Raw genomic sequence first — 20759 nt, 5'->3', positions numbered from 1 at the left:
TGTGCATAATTTAGTGAACCAATACTTCTCAAGTGACCAAGCATGGGTTAAAAAGAAAAAAAAATATGCGTGGGTAAACAATTCATTCAAAGAGCAAGACAGACCAACATATTTTAACACAAAACAAAAAAAGTTGGCTGATACAGTGTCAAGAATCTATACAGCAACTGTCTTAAAAAAAATCCACTTTTCAATTTGGCATATGGGATCCAAGAAGAACATATGCAATCATCCAAAAAGCCCATTAAAATACTACTTTCCTTCCAACAACACATGTATATGAGGTCCAATTTCCTTTTATATGTAAAGAAAACAACATACTGTAAGAGAGTCAATGCAGAAACAGACAAGAGAATCTGAATGTCTTCTACTAGTTAGACATTAAAAAAATTTGTAAAAATGCAAAACAGAGGCCGGCATTGTGGCATAGTGGGTAAAGCCGCCACCTGTGTTGGCACAGCCCATGTTGGTGCCGGTTTGAGTCCCAGCTGCTCCACTTCTAATCTACTTCCTTGCTAATGGCCTGGGAAAAGCAGGGGAGGGTGGCCCTGACACCCACATGGGAGACCTTGATGGGGCTCCTGGCTTCAGCCTGGTCCAGCCCTGGCTGTTGCAGCCATCTGAGGAGATGAAGATATCTCTTTCTCTGTCCCTAATTCTCTCAATTGAATAAGCTACTTGGGACACCTACATGCCATATTGGAGCATCTGATTCAAGCCCTGGCTCCACTCCTGACTCCACCTTCCCATTAAATGTGCACCCTGGGAGGTGACAGGTGATGATGGCTCAGGTAACTGGGTCCCTATCATCCACACTGGAGACCTGGACTGAGTACCTGGCTACTGGCCTTAAGCTGGCCCACTCTGGCTGTTGCAGGCCCTTGGGGGAATGAACCAGCAGATGGGTATCAATCAATCAATCAATCAATCAGCCTTTCAAGTAAATAAAAATTTAACACTTAGACTCACTGGAACAGAAAATAAAATTAGGAGATGGGTGTTTGGCATATTAGTTAAGCTGCCACTAGGAATGTCTGCATCTCGTCATCAGAGTGCCAGGGTTCCAGTACTGACCCCACTTCCCTCCCATCCAGCTTCCCACTACTGTGCACTCTAGCATACAACAGAAGGTGGCTAAGTACTGGGGCCTCCACCACAAGGGCACGATTTGAATTGAATTCCTGGTTCCTGACTACAGTCTTGGCTGTAACTGGCATTATGGGGACTGAATCCATTGATGGAAAATCTACCTCTTGCTGTCCTTCTTTTTCTGTAACTTACCTTTCTATTAAATATTTTTAAAAAATGAATTTTAAAAAAGATATACAAAATGCCAACTGTCCAAGTTTGGAAGAAATGAGTATTTATGCCAGAGCCACATATTAATATTCAATTCACAGGTAAATTGACAAGGTTTTTAGGTATTTATATGAAAAGTACTAACATCCAACAATAAACCTGAGCTCCAGTACTGAATCACACTACTCTACTTATCTCTACTGACTTCAAATAACAGAAACAAAATGTTCTCATCAAATAATATCTGTAGTTTTCTAGTGCTTGTTTTAAAATAAGTACTAACTGCATTCTAAATATTACAGCAGGTATATAGCATAAAAAATAACCAAGGGGCCGGCGCTGTGGAGTAATGGGTAAAGCCGCAGCCTTCAGTGCCAGCATCCCATATGGGCGCCAGTTTGAGTCCCGGCTGCTCCACTTCCAATCCAGCTCTCTGCTATGACCTGGAAGAGCAGTGGAAGATGGCCCAAGTCCTTGGGCCCCTGCACCTGTTGTGGGAGACCTGGAAGAAGCTCCTGGTTCCTGGCTCTGGACCGGCACAGCTCCAGCCATTGTGGCCAACTGGGAAGTGAACCAGCAGATGGAAGACCTCTCTCTCTCTCCTTGCCTCTCCTCTCTGTATAACTCTGATGTTCAAATAAATAAATAAATCTTTTAAAAAAAAATAACCAAATGAACGGTTCACTACCCATATGCAGCTTCAGAAGCAGAGCATCAATATTACCCTATGAACCCCCCACCCCAAAGCAGCCACTCTCCTGAAGTTTTTCACTACTTTACTTTTCTCCAGCATTAAATTTTCATTTAACTTACCTCACCTATTTCATTTATTAAAAAATAAGCACATATATTATATTCCTAGAATATATAAATTCTAAAGGACATGATTCCTAGCCAACATAAACCAAGCATAACAAAAACCCGCCTGTGTTCTAAAATGGTTAAATGGACACACAAAAGGAAGTTTTCAATTCTTCTGGGGAAATCAAGAAAATGTTCGTGGTGAAGTAAGGTTTGAACTTGAGTTTTAAAGAATAAATACTTACTAGGTAAAAGTAAGGGGAAATTCTTCTAATCCCAAACAGGGAAAAGACATTGTCAAAGGGCACAGGTGAGAAAGCTGAATAAAGCCAGCAACTCCAAGTACGGCTGGCACATAAAGTCCAGAGATGAAGTTGGAAAAGTAGATGGAGACCAAACTCTCAGAATAAACTGGGAGCTTCTACTCTAAGAAAATGGAATGAAGTAGAGATCTGTTTTATTGTTGCTACATCCATCCCATTTAACAGCATACCCCATTGTACATGGACTTTGGACTTGGGATACATCACTTCCTTTGGCTAACAGGAGAGGAGCAAATCTGATGGACTGTACCCGTCTACTGGATCTCCCTTGCAGCTTTTTCCTTTGCCATGAGAAGGGCTCTCCATAGCTTGTAGCAAAGTGAGCAATCACACAATCAAGCAGTCCCAGCTAAAGCTGTCCTAGACTGGCCAAAAGAATGTGATTCCCAGGGGTAATGAATGAGCTCAGCCAAAACCAAAGAATTACCCAGGCTTATGAGCAAATAAATGTTTATTATCATTCCACTGAGGTTTTGTGGGTGTTTATAACAGAATTAACAGATAATTGAAAGAGGGACTGAAGGTAACCATACAGTTCAAGCAGAGGTGTTATGTGGACAAATAAGTTTTTAAGGACTGTATTGAAAAATAAACAATGGATCTGGGTATCAACAATGAAGACAAAAAAGTTGTGGGTTTTTTTGTTGTTGGTTGTTTTAGATCTGGTTATTTATATGAGAGAGAGAGAGAGAGAGAGAGAGAGAGAGATCTCAAATCTTCCATCTGCTGGTTCACTCCCCAAATAGTCACAACAGCCTCGGCTGGCGGGTGGCAGGGGCCCAAGCACTTGGGCCATCATCTACTGCCTTCCCAGACACATTATCAGGAAGCTGGATGAGAAGAAAAGCAGCCAATACTTGACTCGGCCCTCTGATATGGGATGTCAGTGTCACAAGCAACAGCCAGCCCTAACAAACAGTTTAAGAAATCACAAAGCTGGAATCAGCCAAAAGGAAGAGAGGAAAAGAAACTGGGAATGCAGCACTGGCTGCCCAGCCAGGGGAATTACGCACGAATTCAGATACACTCAAGGGAGAGGAGGGAGCACGTGAAAAGGAGCCCTGGGCTGACTCCAAGAGTAATTATGGATATAATCAGTTTAGATTTAAAATAGTTTAGGAGGTATAAAACACATATTTTTTAGATGTTTTTATTGAGAATAATAATTTCAGAAAACTACTTTAATACTGAAAAGGGATAGTCATTTTTACATACTTTTGCCAGTGTTAAGAAAAGAAATCAGAATTTCAAGTTATCTTTGAAAAAAAGTAGCCAAATAATTACGTGCAGGAGAACCAGATTCCTAGGATTACAGACACAGCATCAGTTCTTCTGAGGTGGACTTTCAAGAGCAAATTCATTGAGTTTTAAATCAGATCTTTTAGCTTCCTTTTCATTCATGACTTCTACTGTTTTGGTATAGCTTATTTTTCACTTTATAATCTAAATGAGCTTAGAAGGAAGATACAGTTAAAAAAAAGTTCTACAGGGGCCGGCACTGTGGCTCAGTGGGTAAAGCTGCCAGCTGCAGCGCTGGCATCCCATAGACGCCAGTTTGTGTCCCGGCTGCTCCACTTCTGATCCAGCTCTCTGCTGTGGCCTGGGAAAGCAGTAGAGGATGACCAAAGTCCTTGGGCCCCTGCACCCGGAGAAGCTCCTGGCTCCTGGCTTCGGACTGGCACAGCTCCAGTCGTTGTGGCTACCTGGGGAGTGAACCAGCGGATGGAAGACCTCTCTCTATCTCTCTCTCTCTCTGCGTCTCCATCTCTCTGTGTAACTCTTTCAAGTAAATAAATAAATCTTAAAAAAAAAAGTTCTACAAAGAATTGAAAAAAGAATACTTTATCTTAGCATATAATTATGCACATGTTTAATTCAAACCCGTAAGCCTAAACCATCTTACTCACCATGAAGTAAGCATACAAATACACAGTTTATATTAAAAATATCATTTATGAAAATTGCCAAAATAATGAGGACAGTGAGAGGTCAGAACATCAGAAGTATTTTTTTCCAAAGGAAATAAAAATAATAGAGGTGACAAGGATGCGAAAAAAGAAAGATATAGGGTTCTATTTCTGGGCTAAAGCAGCTTAAAAAGTAAATGATATAAAAATAGCCATTTCTACTTATCTCTATTAGATTTGCTTGTATTCTAGTAGTTAAAAAAAAATTAGGTACAGAAGCTGAAATCCAAGAGTACTTACACCAAACTTGCTGACCACAAGTTGTGTTGATACCGCTACAGACAGACATTAGAGAAGAATACAATCACACAAAGAGTAGTGCACACCCGTGCCCTGGTGTAACAGTGGACTAACGTGCCCACGAACTTGCCTCTTTCTCAGTGTCCCGGGAGATACATGTCCACTGGTTCTCCTTCACACTGTATGCCCAGAAGTCGGCCAGATCTTGTGTGCCATCCCAGCCACCAAACAAATACACAGTTTCTGTGGAAGTCAGAAAAATAAGTGTAAAAAATAAAATTTAGGAGAAACTAAGCAATGGCAACCAGACATTGCCAATTGTTTCCACAATCATTTGGGAAAGTACATCTAAATAAATTTTAAAATGAAGTTTTTAAACTGGTAACTTGCCAGTATTTCCTATACATGAGAAAACAGAAATGTTGCTGCAGAATCACTGTTTGGAGCAATCTACAAAACTATGGATAATGAGGAAGTGCTTCCCAAGATTCTAATTCCAAGGTCTTCAGTTTGTATTTTTTAAACATCTCAAGTGAATCTGATGTTAAGCCAGTTAAGGAATTTGTGTTAAAACATGAAAAGTTTACATTTTTAGCTTCTTAACAATCTATATTTTACTACCAGAGACCTAGGTAATCTTTTTACTCAGAATGTAATAAAGAGAAACCCCAGAGGAATACATAGCCTAAGAGGATAACATACAGACATCTAGCTGTTTTTGAAAAACTGTTACATTAAAGGTGGTTTTTTCTCTGTTGCAATACTGAAAACAATATTTAAAAGTAGCTATAGGGGCTAGAGCTGTTGTGCAGCAGGTAAAGCTGCCGCCTGCAGTGCTGGCATCCCATATGGGCGCCGGTTTGAGTCCCGACTGCTCCACTTCCGATCCAGCTCTCTGCTATGGCCTGGGAAAGCAGTAGAGATGGCCCAAGTGCTTGGGACCTGCACCCATGTGCGAGACAAGGAAGAATCTCCTGGCCCCTGGCTCCAGGCAGCTCTGGCCCTTGCAGCCAACTGGGGAGTGAACCAGCAGATGGAAGACTCTCTCTTTCTCTGTAATTCTGCCTTTTAAATAAAATAAACCTTTAAACAAAAAAATAACTGTAGGTTAAAGTTAGATATTTTCAGAATCAAGTGATGTTTAACTTTGCTATTTCCAATAAAGGTGGTGAAATTTTTCTAAATATATTGTGGTACTCCTCAAAAAGTAACCTCTATGTAATTGCAGGTATCAAGAATTTAGTTATTTTTGACTCTAAAATACCTATTACAGTTATGAATTCTCTTTATCACTGTGACAAAACTGATTTCTGTCTCTGTGAATAATGAGTATTTACACTAACATTTTACCTCATAGATCCTTCTTCACACAACTGCAGTGCCTCCCTCTCCTTCAAGCATTTTTCTCCTTTGCCAAATGTCTTAGGCCTATTGGTTACGTAAGCTCAGCTATTTTTTTTTTTTAAGTTAACAATACAGGAAAACTTACAAAGCCATCTACTCTCTAAATGGCATGATCTAGGCCTAATATGTTATGACCATCATCTAATCCCGTATCATGAAAGGCTACGATTCAAGTGCACTTGGAAGTACTGTGACGCATTTAAGGAACTTCTTGCCTTTCACAGTTGGGCTGTCTTCTCAGAGATTTTTGTCATATTTTCAGATAATCTCAAACTCTAAGTGAATTTTCTAAATGAAACACTCGTTCTCTGCCCCAACAATCTGGGGGAGTCACAACGCGCTTCTGCGCTCTGGGTAAGGGAAGCCCACTGGAATAGCACTGAGGTCTAGTGCTAACTGGCTGAGCAAACACACACCATGTAACCTCCTGGAGTCTTAGTTTTCTCACTGTTTGAGCTTCTTCAAATACAAAATACCTGAAAACATTCTCAAGGCTGTCAAACATGGCCAACATTCCCACCTTAACATGCACAAAATACACCATCTATCTGTAACAAGTATCACAGATGCAATAAAAACAGTATTGTTCTATCTGATTCCATGCCTAATTCAGTACTCAGAACATTTTTGAACCCGAACAAATGTGAAATAGCAGCAATTATTTTAAACTACTAAAAAGTTGTCACATCTCACAATTACAGAACAACGCATTATCATTAGTGAAGCAATATTCTGTTTCCCAAATGGTACAACGTTACATCCAGACATTGACAATTTTATAGAAAAAGAAATTAAAGAATTTTCATCTGGCTTAAAAATTATCTGCCAAGGCCTCACTATAAAGGCAATTAACACTTAGATTCCGACGCCTGGAGAGAGACAGTATATAACTAAAACAGCAATAGCAATTGACCTTTTGTTTTATAGTGTTTCTGGGCACCCTCTGGATAAGGTTACCCTGGTTCATTAACTTTAATAACCCTTCCTCATGGGCTCTGGGTTCTCAATGTTCTTTCTGAAAAGCAGGTCTCTTTGTACAAAAAAATTCTCACAGCAAAGAAAACCCACATTTCCACAACAGCCTCATTGATAGCTGAGCAAAATAAAATCTGGCGCAGAGCAAGCTTCTCAATGGAATTAAGCCAAGATGTCATTTCTGTCCATAAAAGCTCTGCAGTCTCAGTTGAAGTTTAATAGTAAAATTAAATGAATCAAATGGACCTACTGACGTATTCGAATTAAAATACACAGCAAAAAAAAGGGGGGCAAAAAAAAAAAAGTTTGATTAAATCATCTACTTGATTCTCTCGGAGATAAATTATTGTCTAGAAATAAATACCACCAAAAGCATTATTTGATGCATAAGGTTGAGAATTATGGAAACAGTTGGGAAGAAAGCATTAATCTCTGGGCAGGGTAACAGACTTGTTTACTGCAAGCCCTTTCGGCCCAGGTTCTGTAACAATCCAGATACATCCTCCTGGGGCAGTAGGATCCCCTCAAGCAACAACATTTTTTTTTTTTTTTTTTTTTTTTACAGAGCCTGGGTTTTACTGTCTCCATTTCTCCTGGCACTGAAGGGAATGTTTATTCAATATTTTTGAGTACTGATCTGAACTGGTAACACACTTTAAAGAGAAGAAGAAGAAATAAAACAGAGAATCAGTCCTCAAAGAGCTTACAATCTAGTCAGGAATACAAAACAGGAACACAAATTACCATCACTCAGGGTAGACTAGGGATCAAAACGAGGGGAGAAGCAGCAGAGGGAAGGCAGTACACCTGCCGAGGGCTCGGGAAAGGTTAGTGGTGACAGTGCTATTTGATCCACGCATCAGAAAGCAGCTTTGTGTTCTGGTAGGCAGAATAGCGGACAGAAAAGAAGCCCTTTCAAGCAGAATAGAAAGAATAACAGAAGTACAGAGACACAAAAACACACCAGAGGTGTTTTAAAGGTCAGGTTCATTTCACTACAATCCTGGTTCTATCATACAGCTATAGCAGCGTGTTAAATTCCTTAACCAGAGGTTTCCTAATCTCTAAAATGGGATACAGCACTTAACGCATAAAGTGACTATGAGAATTAAGTAATGGATGTAAAGCAGTTAAACTGTGTGATAAATAAATTCACTGTCTGACATAAAACAAAATAGGTAGTAGCTGAAGATTTTTAAAGATTTTTTTATTTATTTGGAAGTCAGAGTTACAGAGACAGAAGAAGAGAGAGAGAGAGGGAGAGAGAGAGAGAGAGAGAGAGAGAGAGAATGAGAATGAATCTTCCACCTACTGGTTCACTCCCCAAATGGCCAAAATAGGCAGGGTGAGGCCAGGCTAAAACCAGGAGCTTCTTCCCAGTCTCCCATGTGGTTGAGGGGTGCAAGGACTTGGGCCATCTTCTACTGCTTTCCCAGGCCTTAGCAGAGAGCTGGATCAGAAGAGGAGCAGCCAGGACTGGAACAGGCAACCATATGGGATGCCAGCACTTCAGGCCAGGGCTTTAACCCCCTGCACTACAGCGCCGGCCCCACCATTAAATTTTAAGATCAGGGCTTTGAACTTGACTCCACAAAGAAGAATTTAAGCACAGGTACAACAAGGTAAGATAGGAACTGTTAACAAACAGAGCTCACTAATAAGGAAGCGTTAATGAATGAGGGGGATTACAGATAAAGTAGCTGATAACAGCTTGTGTTCAAAATGTCAGACAACTTCCTCTAAGACACTAAATCAATCAGTCATTACTCATGAGAGAAAGACAACCACAAAAATAAAAGTCAGCTATATTCTTTGGTACTGAGTATGCACCAACTTGGTACCAGTACCAAATAAACTCTAGAACTCTTACTAACAGTAGCACCAATTTGCACATCTTACACACACAGAAAAAAAGGTAGAAATGTTAAAACATGAAGTCACTGGTGTTCAGACCATTTAACACACTGAAGCAGGCTTTTTATTTTAAGTGCTCAACTTCAATACCCACAGTCCTACTGATTCTTAGGCGTAACGTCAGATCACGCTTGCTGCACAATTCTCCACAAGATGGCACACTGTTCCCATGACTAAACCAGCTCCCCAGGTTGCAGCTGTGCAGAACCCACATCACATACACTGACACGATGTGACAAAATTCATGCATCAAAAAAAAGGTAGGAAAAGGAAGGGTGGTGAAGGAAGTTGGTTTAATTCTTGGTTTAACTAGACACCAAGAGAAAAACAAGTGAAATACAAAAATAGGTTTTAAGAAACATAAATTTACCTTCAAGATAAAAAAATTAAATTCTGTGAGGACATTTAGATTAAGAACTTAAATCTTTCAAAAGTGCTGTTTACTAAGACCCTAAACTGACATAAGAGTTTTTGAAGGGAATACATTAGATACGAAAAGGTATTTTATATGCGTCTTAGCTTTCTTTCTTAAACCATTCCCTTAACTATTATGATCCAGGAGATTATCAGCAGGATTCACCCACAGCCCTTTTTTTTTTTTTTTTTTTTTTTGACAGGCAGAGTGGACAGTGAGAGAGACAGAGAGAAAGGTCTTCCTTTGCCGTTGGTTCACCCTCCAATGGCCGCCGCGGCCGGTGCGCTGCGGCCAGCGCACCGCGCTGATCCGATGGCAGGAGCCAGGTGCTTCTCCTGGTCTCCCATGGGGTGCAGGGCCCAAGCACCTGGGCCATCCTCCACTGCACTCCCTGGCCACAGCAGAGAGCTGGACTGGAAGAGGGGCAACCGGGACAGAATCCGGTGCCCCGACCAGGACTAGAACCTGGTGTGCCGGCGCCGCAAGGCGGAGGATTAGCCTAGTGAGCCGCGGCGCTGGCCATAGCCCTTCTTTCTTATGTAAAGCTACAATTACAACACTCCAGAGACTGTGCTCTCTAGGTAAGCATGTGGCTACTTCCTTTGCTAAAAGGTTTTGTTTTATACCTGTGATAATACACCTTGTGTTCCTTATTAAGTGTACTTCAGAATTCCTTTCTGAAAACTGCATGAATGAAGAACATTCATATAATATGTAGCTTCAGAAATACAGTCACATGAATGGATCCGTGATTAACAACCAAAATCCACGTTTATTCACTTCTATCAAAAGTTGCTTTTTTCTTTAAGGAATATCAATGAAAACCACATGTGGCACCACATGTAAAAAAATGAAAGTACTTTTATGCAATTGCTACAGAATAAAGGTTCAGATTTCAATAAAAGGGATGTCCTAGGAGACAAGCATCTCCCATCAGCCTCTCCTGAAGATACCTGAGTCTTAGTACCTGTTCTGATTGAGAGAGGAAAAGGTTTGTATTGTAGGTTCTCAAAATTTAATGAGAGTTCCACAACAAAGAACAGCTTCATACAGTGGACATTTACATTTCTAACACTGAAAGCAAATTAATATGCATTTTCTCTTCTTTTGCACCTTATTTCACCCAGAATTGAAACCCAACTCACAGCTGAAGACTATGGGGAAGTATCAGATGCAGGGATTACAATCAATAAAACCAATACATAAATTCAGTAAGACAGAATACATTCCTTCTCTACTACAGCATGTATAATACAATTTCCTTAGGAAGAACACTTTGAAAAGTAAATAGTAAAATTACCCCTCAGGAACATTTACGGTCACTCTATCCTTATGGCTGGTAGCAACATGAAAAACAAAACTTCAAAACTCTCCCAACTGCTGGTTCACTCTTCAAATGCCCACCACAGGGGTCAGTACTGCAGCACAGTGGGTAAAGCTACCACCTGCAACACTAGCATCCCATATGGGCACTGGTCAAGTCCTGGCTGCTCCACTTCTGATCCAGCTCCCTGCTAATGGCCTGAGGAAAGCAGCAAAACATGACCAAGTGTTCAGCATGTGAAAGACCCAGATGGAGCTCTTGGTTTCAGCTTTGCCCAGAGCTGACCATCAAGGCCATCAGTGAATTGAACCAGCATATACACTGACTGGCGCTGGTGTTGTGGCATAGCAGGTTAAGTTGCAGTCTGTGATGTGGACATCTCATATGTGCACATATGAGTCCCAGCTGCTCCACTTCCAACCCAGCTCCTTGCTAATGCGCCTGGGAAAGCAGGAGAGGATGTCTCAAGTCCTTGGGCCTAGGCCCCATCTGGGAGAACCAGATGGAGCTCCTGGCTCTGGACTGGCCCAGCCCCAGCCATTGGCAGCCATCTGGGGGTGATCCTAACTCTGCCTTTCAAATAAAATAAATAAATCTTTAAATAAATAAATAAAATAAAGATATTCTGATTGATTTGACAGGTAGAGTGACAGAGAGAGAGAGAGAAACTGAGACAAAGAGATCTTCCACCCAAGAGTTCACTCCCTAAATGCAGTGAACATCCAGGACTGGGAGAGGCCAAAACCAGGCCCCAGGAACTGCATTCTGGTTTCATACATGGGTGGCACAGACCAAATGCTTGGGCCATCATCTGCTGCCTCCCAGGTGTATGTGCAGGAAGCTGTATCAGACACTCTCACGGGATGCAGGCATCCCAAGCAGCAGCTTAACCCATGGACTACAACACCTGCCTCGATCAACAAAATTCTTAAATATGTTTAACATTGCTTCTTCACAGTTTAGCTAGGCTTCCATCAATTAGGACAGTGTATGTGTTTTTAAAAGATGGAACAGGGTTGGAATACAGGCACAAGATAAGCTGCAACCTGCAACACCAGCATACCAAGTCGAAGTGCCGTTCACGTCCCTGCTGCTCCACTTTCAACCCCGTTCCGTGCTAACACACCTGGGAAAGCAGCAGATGATGGTCAAAGTAGTTGGGTCCTTGCTACCTACATGAGAAACCCAAAGAGGGTTCCTGCCTCCTAGCTTCCACAATGACCAGTCCCTACTCTTGTAGCCATTTGGAGAGTCAATCAGCAGATGGAAGCGCGCCCACTCTGGCTCACTCTTTTTCTCTATAATGCTCCCCTTCAAATAAATAAACGTATTTTTAAATAAATTAAAGACAGAACAAATTTAACAAAATAAAACTGGTCTTCTCAGAATGGTGGACTATGCATGAATTATTGTTCCCTTCAATGCTGCTTTTCAACTTTTTAAAATAGTTTTTAAAAATTTTTAATTGTTGGGGACTGGCGCTGTGGTGCAGTAGGTAAAGCTGCTGCCTGCAGTGCCAGAATCCAGTATGGGCGCTGGTTTGAGTCCTGGCTGCTCCACTTCCCATCCGGCTCTGCTGTGGCCTGGGAAAGCAGTGGAGGATGGCCCAAGTCCTTGGGCCCCTGCACCCGAGAAGTGGAAGAAGCTCCGGCTCCTGGCTTTGGATTGGCCCAGTTCTGGCTGTTCTGGCCATCTGGCAAGTGAACCAGGAGGTGGAAGACCTTTCTTTTTTTAAAATATTTATTTGAAAGGCAGAGTTAAAGAGAGAGAGACAAAGAGAGGCAGAGAGAGAGAGAGAGGTCTTCTAACCGCTGGCTCACTCCCCAAATGGCCGCAACAACTGGAGTTGTACCAATCCGAAGCCAGGAGTTTCTTCCAGGTCTCCCATGTCGGTACAGGGGCCCAAGGTCTTGGGCCATCTTCCATTGCTTTCCCAGGCCACAGCAGAGGGCTGGATCGGAAGTGGAGCAGCCAGGACTCAAATCAGAGCCCACATGGGATGCTAGCACTGCAGGCGGGGGCTTCACCTGCCATGCCACAGCGCCGGCCCCAAGGAAAACCTTTCTCTCTCTCTCTGCCTCTTTGTAGCTCTGCCTTTAAATAAATAAATAAATCTTACAAAAATATTTTAATTGTCTTAAAATATTCCCATAGTGCTGTGAACTCAAGAGGCTTCCATAGCCCTGGCAGCTCATGATAAGAGCTGCAGGTGATTACTGATGTCATAAATAAGAGTGTCAATTATTAAATCAACAACGGGAGACACTGTGCAACTACTCCCCATGTAGGATCTCTGTCCTTAATGTTTTGTACTATGCGAATGAACAGTAAAACTACTACTCAAACAGTACTTTATACCTTGTGTATCTGTGTGGGTGCAAACTTTTGAAATCTTTACTTAGTATATAATAAGTTGATCTTCTGTATATAAAGATAATCGAAAATGAATCCTGATGAAGAATGGGATGGGAGAGAAAGTGGGAGATAGGATGGTTGTGGGTGAGGGAGGTTATGGGGGGAAAAGCTGCTGCAATCCAAAAGTTGTACTTTGGAAATTTATATTTATTAAATAAAAGTTGAAAAAAAATGAATATTCAAAAAAATATTCCCATAGTGAAATTTTATCAATAAAAACATTCTTGGATTATATAAAATTTTCTCAGTATAACTAGTCACTACATTTATATTCGTATATTCAATAGGCATATTACATAAATAACATATCTTATATGTGAAATTCATTATTTCGCTTATATCTCAAAACAACTTAGTTGATCTCATTTTAGCAATGTGACTCATTCAAACAAAAGTCCACGGAGGAGTTAGGGTTCAACACCAGGTGTGCTAGACGCACACTCCCACCATGCTCACAAACTCAACAGCTGACCACAATATTTGGCTATTATATCGTAAGAACAGGCTATAAAAAGTTCTTTCAAAGATCTATGATTAAAACAGTCTCTTTGGGCCGGCGCCGCGGCTCACTAGGCTAATCCTCCGCCTAGCGGCGCCGGCACACTGGGTTCTAGTCCCGGTCGGGGTGCTGGATTCTGTCCCGGTTGCCCCTCTTCCAGGCCAGCCCTCTGCTGTGGCCAGGGAGTGCAGTGGAGGATGGCCCAGGTGCTTGGGCCCTGCACCCCCATGGGAGACCAGGAAAAGCACCTGGCTCCTGGCTCCTGCCATCGGATCAGCGCGGTGCGCTGGCCGCAGCGCGCCGGCCGCGGTGGCCATTGGAGGGTGAACCAACGGCAAAGGAAGACCTTTCTCTCTGTCTCTCTCTCACTGTCCACTCTGCCTGTCAAAAAAAAAAAAAAAAAAAAAAAACAACAACAACAACAACAAAAAAAAAACAGTCTCTTTGGAGATGACTGAGATCAACCTCCTTGCAACAGCAATACAAGGGTTCTGGTATCATCTACATGGTGAAGTAAATACAGCAAAAGCACCTCAGTAAAGCATGATGCTAACAGTCGGATAAAAGAAACAGAAGGATTTTTAAAGAGAAAAATCCCATGACCTCATGTGTACACTAGATTCTGTTCTCATGCTCAAATTAAGGTGAGAGAGCACCAAATACAATGCTAAAGAATGCCATGTTTTAGATAACATTCAGCTTTTAACTAGATCTCAAAGTCATGATTGGCTACTACTCTTAGAAGCACAGTTTAAAAGTATAAAAGCTATCAATTCATAAAAAAATTAATCAGTTAGAATAAGATCAACAAAACAGGGGCCTAAACTGTGGCATAGCGGGTGAAGTCACCACCTGCGGTGCCGGAATCCCACAGGGGCACTGGTTCTAGTCCCGGCTGCTCCACTTCTGATCCAGCTCTCTGCTATGGCCTGGGAAAGCAGTAGAAGATGGCCCGAGTCCTTTGGGCCCCTGTGCCCGATTGGGAAACCTGGAGGAGGCTCCAGGCTCCTGACTTCGGATTGGTGCAGCTCCAGCCACTGCGGCCAATTGGGGAATGGACCAGCTGTTGGAAGACCTCCCTCTGTCTCTGCCTCTCCTTCTCTTTGTGTAACTCTGATTTTCAAATAAATAAATAAATAAATCTTTTAAAAAAAAGATCAACTAAACAGATTTGTCTCAGAAAAATACTAGCATATTATCATAATAAATGACATCATGGCATGATCTACTTATCAAGGTTTACAGTAATATCTGACCATATTTTCCAAGTAAATTTTTTATTTCCACTTGAAGGAAAATGATTTTAATTTTTATTTAATTCAACAAATATTTAATGTGTATCAAGTACATACTGGCTTTATGGTCATAAAAACAAATAAGGTAAGATTCCTTACCTTTTCTCCCTCAATAAGTCCATTAATGCTGGAGAGTGGAACAGACAGGAAAGGTATACAGAACAACTACACAAGCAACTAAAACAATATGGAGGGGCCGGTGCTGTGGTGCAGCAAGTTAAAGCCTTGGCCTGAAGTGCCAGCATCCCTTATGGGTGCTGGTTCTAGTCCTGGCAGCTCCTCTTCCGATCCAGCTCTCTGCTATGGCCTGGGAACACAATGAAGGATGGCCCAATTGCTTGGGCCCCTGCACTGGCATGGGAGACCCGGAAGAAGCTCCTGGCTCCTGGCTTCAGATCAGCTCAGCTCTGGCTGTTGCAGCCATTTGGGGAGTGAATCAGTGGATGGAAGATCTCTATCTCTGCCTCTCTCTGTAGCTCTTTCAAATAAATAAAATAAAATAAATTTAAAAAATCACAACAATGTGGAAATTACTGTAGTAGAAATAATAGCACGAGAAAAATGTTATATAAATGTAAGGATGCAATGCTCATTCTGCCTGGGCTTTCTCCTGAACCACAAAGTAAAACAGCCAAGGGCTCCCTTGACACGTACTTGGATGTCTAACTGGCATCTCAAACATCTCTGAAACCAAGTTGCTAATTTGATAACCCAATCTATCTGACCCTATTGTTATACATGTTAAAGAATCACTACACTATTTTTCTAATTGCACAGGTCAAAATTTTCAGAGTAATCCTCAACTGCTTTTCTCACAACCTACATCCAATCCACAAGCAAATCCTGTCAGGTCCATAGGCTTTCTTCAAAATGCATCCCAAATCAGAGCAATTCTTAACACTACTATCAATCAGTCTAATGTAAGTCAATTTTCACACCACTTCTTAGGGGAGCAATAACTTCCTTAAAGGGCTCTCTGCTTCTGCACTTGACTCAAGTTGTTTTGCTAAAATGGAAAGTCGGTTCACAACAATTCTCAAAAGCCAACACTGGCTTCCCATCTCTCTGAACAGAGCTGAAGTCCTGAACCAAGAACTGTGAGGATCCAACAGTCCAGACTGTTATCCAGAACATCCTTCCTTGTTCCTCTCTGCTCCGAGACACTCAAGTCCTCAGAACCTCCCTTGCTTCCACCCTGCTTCAACTCGGACCTCAAATCTAGCTGACAAATTTCTACCAAAAATAAATAAATAAAAATCAACTCCCAAATCAATTTTAGTAGAGCAAACTTCTAGACTGTGATGGGGAAAGAGAGTTCTGACACAAAGTGCTGTCAATCTGCCACCCTGCTGGCTGCACTGCCAGCTACCTTTTCTTGTGCTCCCTTTCTCTGATTCTAATAAGCAATCCTTCTCCTTAGTACTACAAAAATAGTTCCTTCAACAACCAGATGTCCTTTGTATTTTACTTTGTACCAAAAAGCATCTTCAGAAATAAACACAGTTCTCTTCCTAAAAAGAACACTGTGAATAAAATTTTCTCCAAATTTGAATACCTAAAATCATAGAATTTTTTGCCCATTTATTTGCTAAAGAAGAAAATTTTAAAGCACTGGTAATTGTTCTACCAGACACAGCTAATGTCAGTATTCTAGTTTGTGTCCTTCTGGTTTTCCCATGTAGAGTCAACAATAAGTTTTAAAAGGAGGGGCCAGTGCTATGGTGTAGCGGGTGGGGCACAGGTTCAAGTCCCAGCTGCTCCACTTCTGATCCAGCTTTCTGCTATGGCCTGGGAAAGCAGTGGAAGATGGTCCAAGTCCTTGAGCCCCTGCACCTGCGTGGGAGACCCTGAGGAAGCTCCTGGCTCCTGGCTTTTTTTGGGTGCAGCTCCAGCCATTGCAGCCAACTGGGCAGTGAACCAGCGGATAGAAGACCTCCCTTCCTCCCTCACTCCCTCCTTCCCTTTCTTCTCTCTGCCTCTCTTTCTTTCTCAGTGTAACTCTGAATTTCAAGTAAATAAATAAATCTTTAAAAAAAATTTTAAAAGGAATAGTCATCTTTATTCCAATTCCTGATCAAGATATCAAAATGGGGATGAGAGGTCTCAGACAGCATCTTCTGTGAAACATTTTCTAACTAAAAAATTAAAAAAAAAAAAAAGAATAAATTCCACATCAAGATGTTTATACACCATGTCTATTACTCACCCCAAGGATTATTTGAATCTAGTAAAATTCTTTCAACTTTAATGTTCATATATAGCTACCATTGTTTCCACATTACAAGTGGCAATGATGAATATATTGAAAATCAATCCCAACCGAGTTCTGGACAATTTTATGCTAAGTGACCACCGTAATTATTTTGTTATATATACTGTTTTAGTGCCTTTTAAAGCCTGAAAATCTAGTTTTGTCATTACTCATGACCTAAATAAAGATGCAGTATTCAGGAAGTTAAGAAAAGCAGGGGGAGAGAGAAAGGAAGAAAGAAAGGGTATTCAAACAGGTACAAAATAGCTTAAAATAAATTGTCACTCTACAAACAGGAAGAGCCTAAATTTTCTATGCTGGAAATGTCTGCTTAAAAACACATTCCCAAGGGTAGGCACTGCGGCAAGGTGAGGTGAGCTAAGCTGTCATTGGGATGTCGACATCCCATTTGGGAATATGTATAGCAATGGGAATGCTAAGCTAAGTCCCAGCTTCTCTGCACTTCAGATCCAGCTTCCTACTAATGCACTTAGGAGGGAGCAGATGAGGGCCTAAGTGTTTGGGTTCCCGCCACTCAAGTGGGAGAACCAGACTGAGTTCTGGGCTCTTGGTTCTAGTCTTCCCCAGCCCTGGCTGTTCAGGCATGTGGGGAATAAAGCAAATGGAAACGATCCTCTTTCTACCTCCCTTCTCTGTAACTCTGTCTTTCAAACAAATCTTTAAAAAGTGTGTGTGTGTATATATATATGTGTGTGTGTGTGTTTGTGTGTGTATATATATTTTTTTCTATAAAATAGTACCACTCCTGAAGTGTGGATACATGAAAATTTGTCACTGTAGATGTTTCCTAACCTATAATAAATCCTTAGCAGCCATAAGAAAGATTATTCCTTTAAAGTTCTTATTTACAGTAAAATCCTGTGACTACAATAGTCATTTCCACTATGCTTTCTTATAATTATTATTTCTACAGTAAATAAATGCTACTCAATTCTCTTTACTCAAAAATATTTTAAAGATCTATCCATTTATCTCTCTATTTTAAAGGCCGATCTGCAAACCTAGCTTCTTTCTAATTGTCGATGTCCTTACCTACACTGAGTTCTGTCATTACATTTTGTCTATCATTCAGATATTATTTTCCATCTTAAATGTGACAGATTATAAAATTTTTTTCACATTTTTTACATAGGAGATTTTACCTATCATGTATGGTCCATCTCCCACAATCAACACATTAATAAGCCCTATGAAATTCCTTCTGCCTGCAGATAAAATGAGTCTTAAATGTTAAAAGTAAACCACATTATTTTTATAGTTAAGGAAAGTGAACTTTGCTTAAAAAACTAAAGGACATTTTCAAATAAATACTCTCAGTTTGTATATTATCGGCAAATTGAGGACTAAATAATATTTCCCTGTTAAGACTGAGGGAGATAATGAAAAGCATTACAACTTCTATTCCTATGTTCAAGAGGGAAAAAGTTAATGCAGTCAATCTCACACGAGTCGTCTATTTTAACAAAGCATTTTTCTGAATAAAAAAACTTGTACATAAATCTGCTTCTTCAATAAAGAAGGGTGTATATATTGAACTCTCAGGCAGACTGAAAAGGGATGCTCAAGACTCAAGCTGACTCGAGCAAATTTCCATAGGACAGAGGGTGTCTGGAGACAGGAGCCACGAAGAGGAAAGCAAATTTGAAGGGAACTTGTCCAAAGAGAATGGAACAATGTTCTCAAACCAGCTCAGAGGTCACTATACAAATTTGGTAGTTAATTTTAAAGAAAAAATTATGCTGTCCTTGTTACTTCTAAAAATCTTACAAAAATACATTTATGCCAAGATTCAGTACCCGCACTGCATAATAACTTTTACTGGCAATTACTCTATGAGTCTACAAAGTCAAGTTCTTTAATTCCCAAAGCACTGTGAGTCAGTGTGACACAGTAACAGAACCAAGGCAAGAATCTGCAACTCTTAGAAAAAGGAAAATACTACTTGGGTGTGTACTGCCATCCCATGCAGTGAGGTTTTCTAAAATCAAGAACATAATTACCTTACTTCTTAATATTATTTGTTTTCAAAATGCTGTCTTGAATTCTGTGAATTTGGCATTAACCTCTGAAATAATGGTATTGAAGTTGCCATAAGCAATAGAAACCTAAGAAAAATTTTTGTTGTCAAACTTCTTGGGAATCAAGTTTAAAAGTCAGTCACACACACACACCCCTCATTTATAATCTTTTTAAGTGTTCAGCAATTAATGAACAAATCAACACTTAGCTAATTTGATATTCTCTAAAATATTTTTATTTTAATAACTCCTATATTACTATATTAAAATATGAATGCACTGAACATCCAGAAATACTCTAGTTTTTAATGTTAATACAACTCAGATAAACTACATATTTGCAAATCAAGCACATGCACACACACAGAAGGTTGCCCGTTATATTGATTTTCAGTGATCCAGTTTTATTTGTGTAACACTGCCTGGCTTGGGTTATAGCTATGGTCAATGCTTATTTTCTTTGCTACTGGGTTGTACCCAATAATATTTAACCTTTGTAGTGAATGAAAAAAAGTAAAATCATGTTTATCTGATTTTTAAAGGAGATCATTTTTTAAAGATGTTCTTTCTTATTGCTAGTGTTACTCACCTGTTTGAACATCAATAACCATCTGATGGCCCCCTCTCATTCCTGGTCGGTTATCCTCTCCATCACCTGAAGAGAAACAAGTTCTTTTAAAGAACTAACAAATAACAACTGCAAATCCAGAATGACTTTATTCAGAAGGCTGTAATGAGTATAAGTTGAGCATGCCTTTCCAAATTAGGAATCCAAATCTTTTCAATGCGGACATGACACTCAAAAGGTTTCAGAAGTGCGGAACATTCTGGACTTCAGATCTCGCATGCTTAACCACTAAATTCTATGCAAACAGTTTGAAATCCAAAAAGCAAACCTCTGAAATGTGAATACACTTTTGACCCCAAACCTTCTGGATAAAGGAAATTCAACTTGTACTAAAAATCACCCACATTTACATTCTCAAAAACTTTATAAGTAAAAGAAACAATATGACTTGTATCTATATTTATAATAATTATCTAGGAACAATGTGACTTAAATCTGTGTTTTAATAATTACCTTATTCTTTTTTCCAATTGATTTTAAGTTACACTAAGGCAACTGGAAGCTATTTTCATTTTATTTATGATCAATGCCATAACACAACAAAGACATATGATATTCCACAAAAACATAAGACAAGAATTTCTAAGTTACCAGAGTGCCAAAGTGAAGGTGGAAAACATTTACAAAATTATATCTCATGTCTACAGAGGGATACTTCAAAATATCTGAGGAATAATGGATTTAAAAGGTAAGGTTTATTTGGTGCAAAAATATTTTGAAATCTATACACAGTTTTTTTCATAATATATATTTTTCATGAATCTTCTGAAGACTTCTCATTATGGATGGATTTCAAAAAAACTCTGCACCAAAATAAACTTATCTTTGGCCTCTATCTTCCACAAATTTGTTGAAGTATTCTTGTATTTCATGGGTATAGCTCATAGTTAAATAAAAAGTTTTAAATTCAGGGGTTGGAATAGTAGGTTAAGCCTTCACCAGTAGCACCGGCATCCCATATGGGCACAGT

The 20759-nt window shown here is 40.2% G+C and overlaps 1 protein-coding gene across 10 annotated transcripts in view; it reads right to left on the bottom strand.

The window, feature by feature from the left end:
• MKLN1 (muskelin 1) overlaps nt 1–20759 on the bottom strand; it is a 365877-nt gene that overhangs the window by 63185 nt on the left and 281933 nt on the right. For all 10 annotated transcript variants that reach the window (XM_070071320.1, XM_070071319.1, XM_070071316.1 and 7 more), the window contains 2 exons: nt 19751–19816; nt 4761–4873 (listed from right to left, as the gene is read on the bottom strand). In XM_070071320.1, the coding sequence (XP_069927421.1) occupies nt 4761–4873; nt 19751–19816 (179 nt within the window). The remainder of the gene's footprint in view (nt 1–4760; nt 4874–19750; nt 19817–20759) is intronic.

This window comes from Oryctolagus cuniculus, chromosome 3, assembly GCF_964237555.1.
Source record: "Oryctolagus cuniculus chromosome 3, mOryCun1.1, whole genome shotgun sequence".
NCBI lineage: Eukaryota > Metazoa > Chordata > Mammalia > Lagomorpha > Leporidae > Oryctolagus > Oryctolagus cuniculus.
Note: the sequence above shows the minus strand (reverse complement) of the source record. Positions and strands in the feature narration are given on the sequence as shown.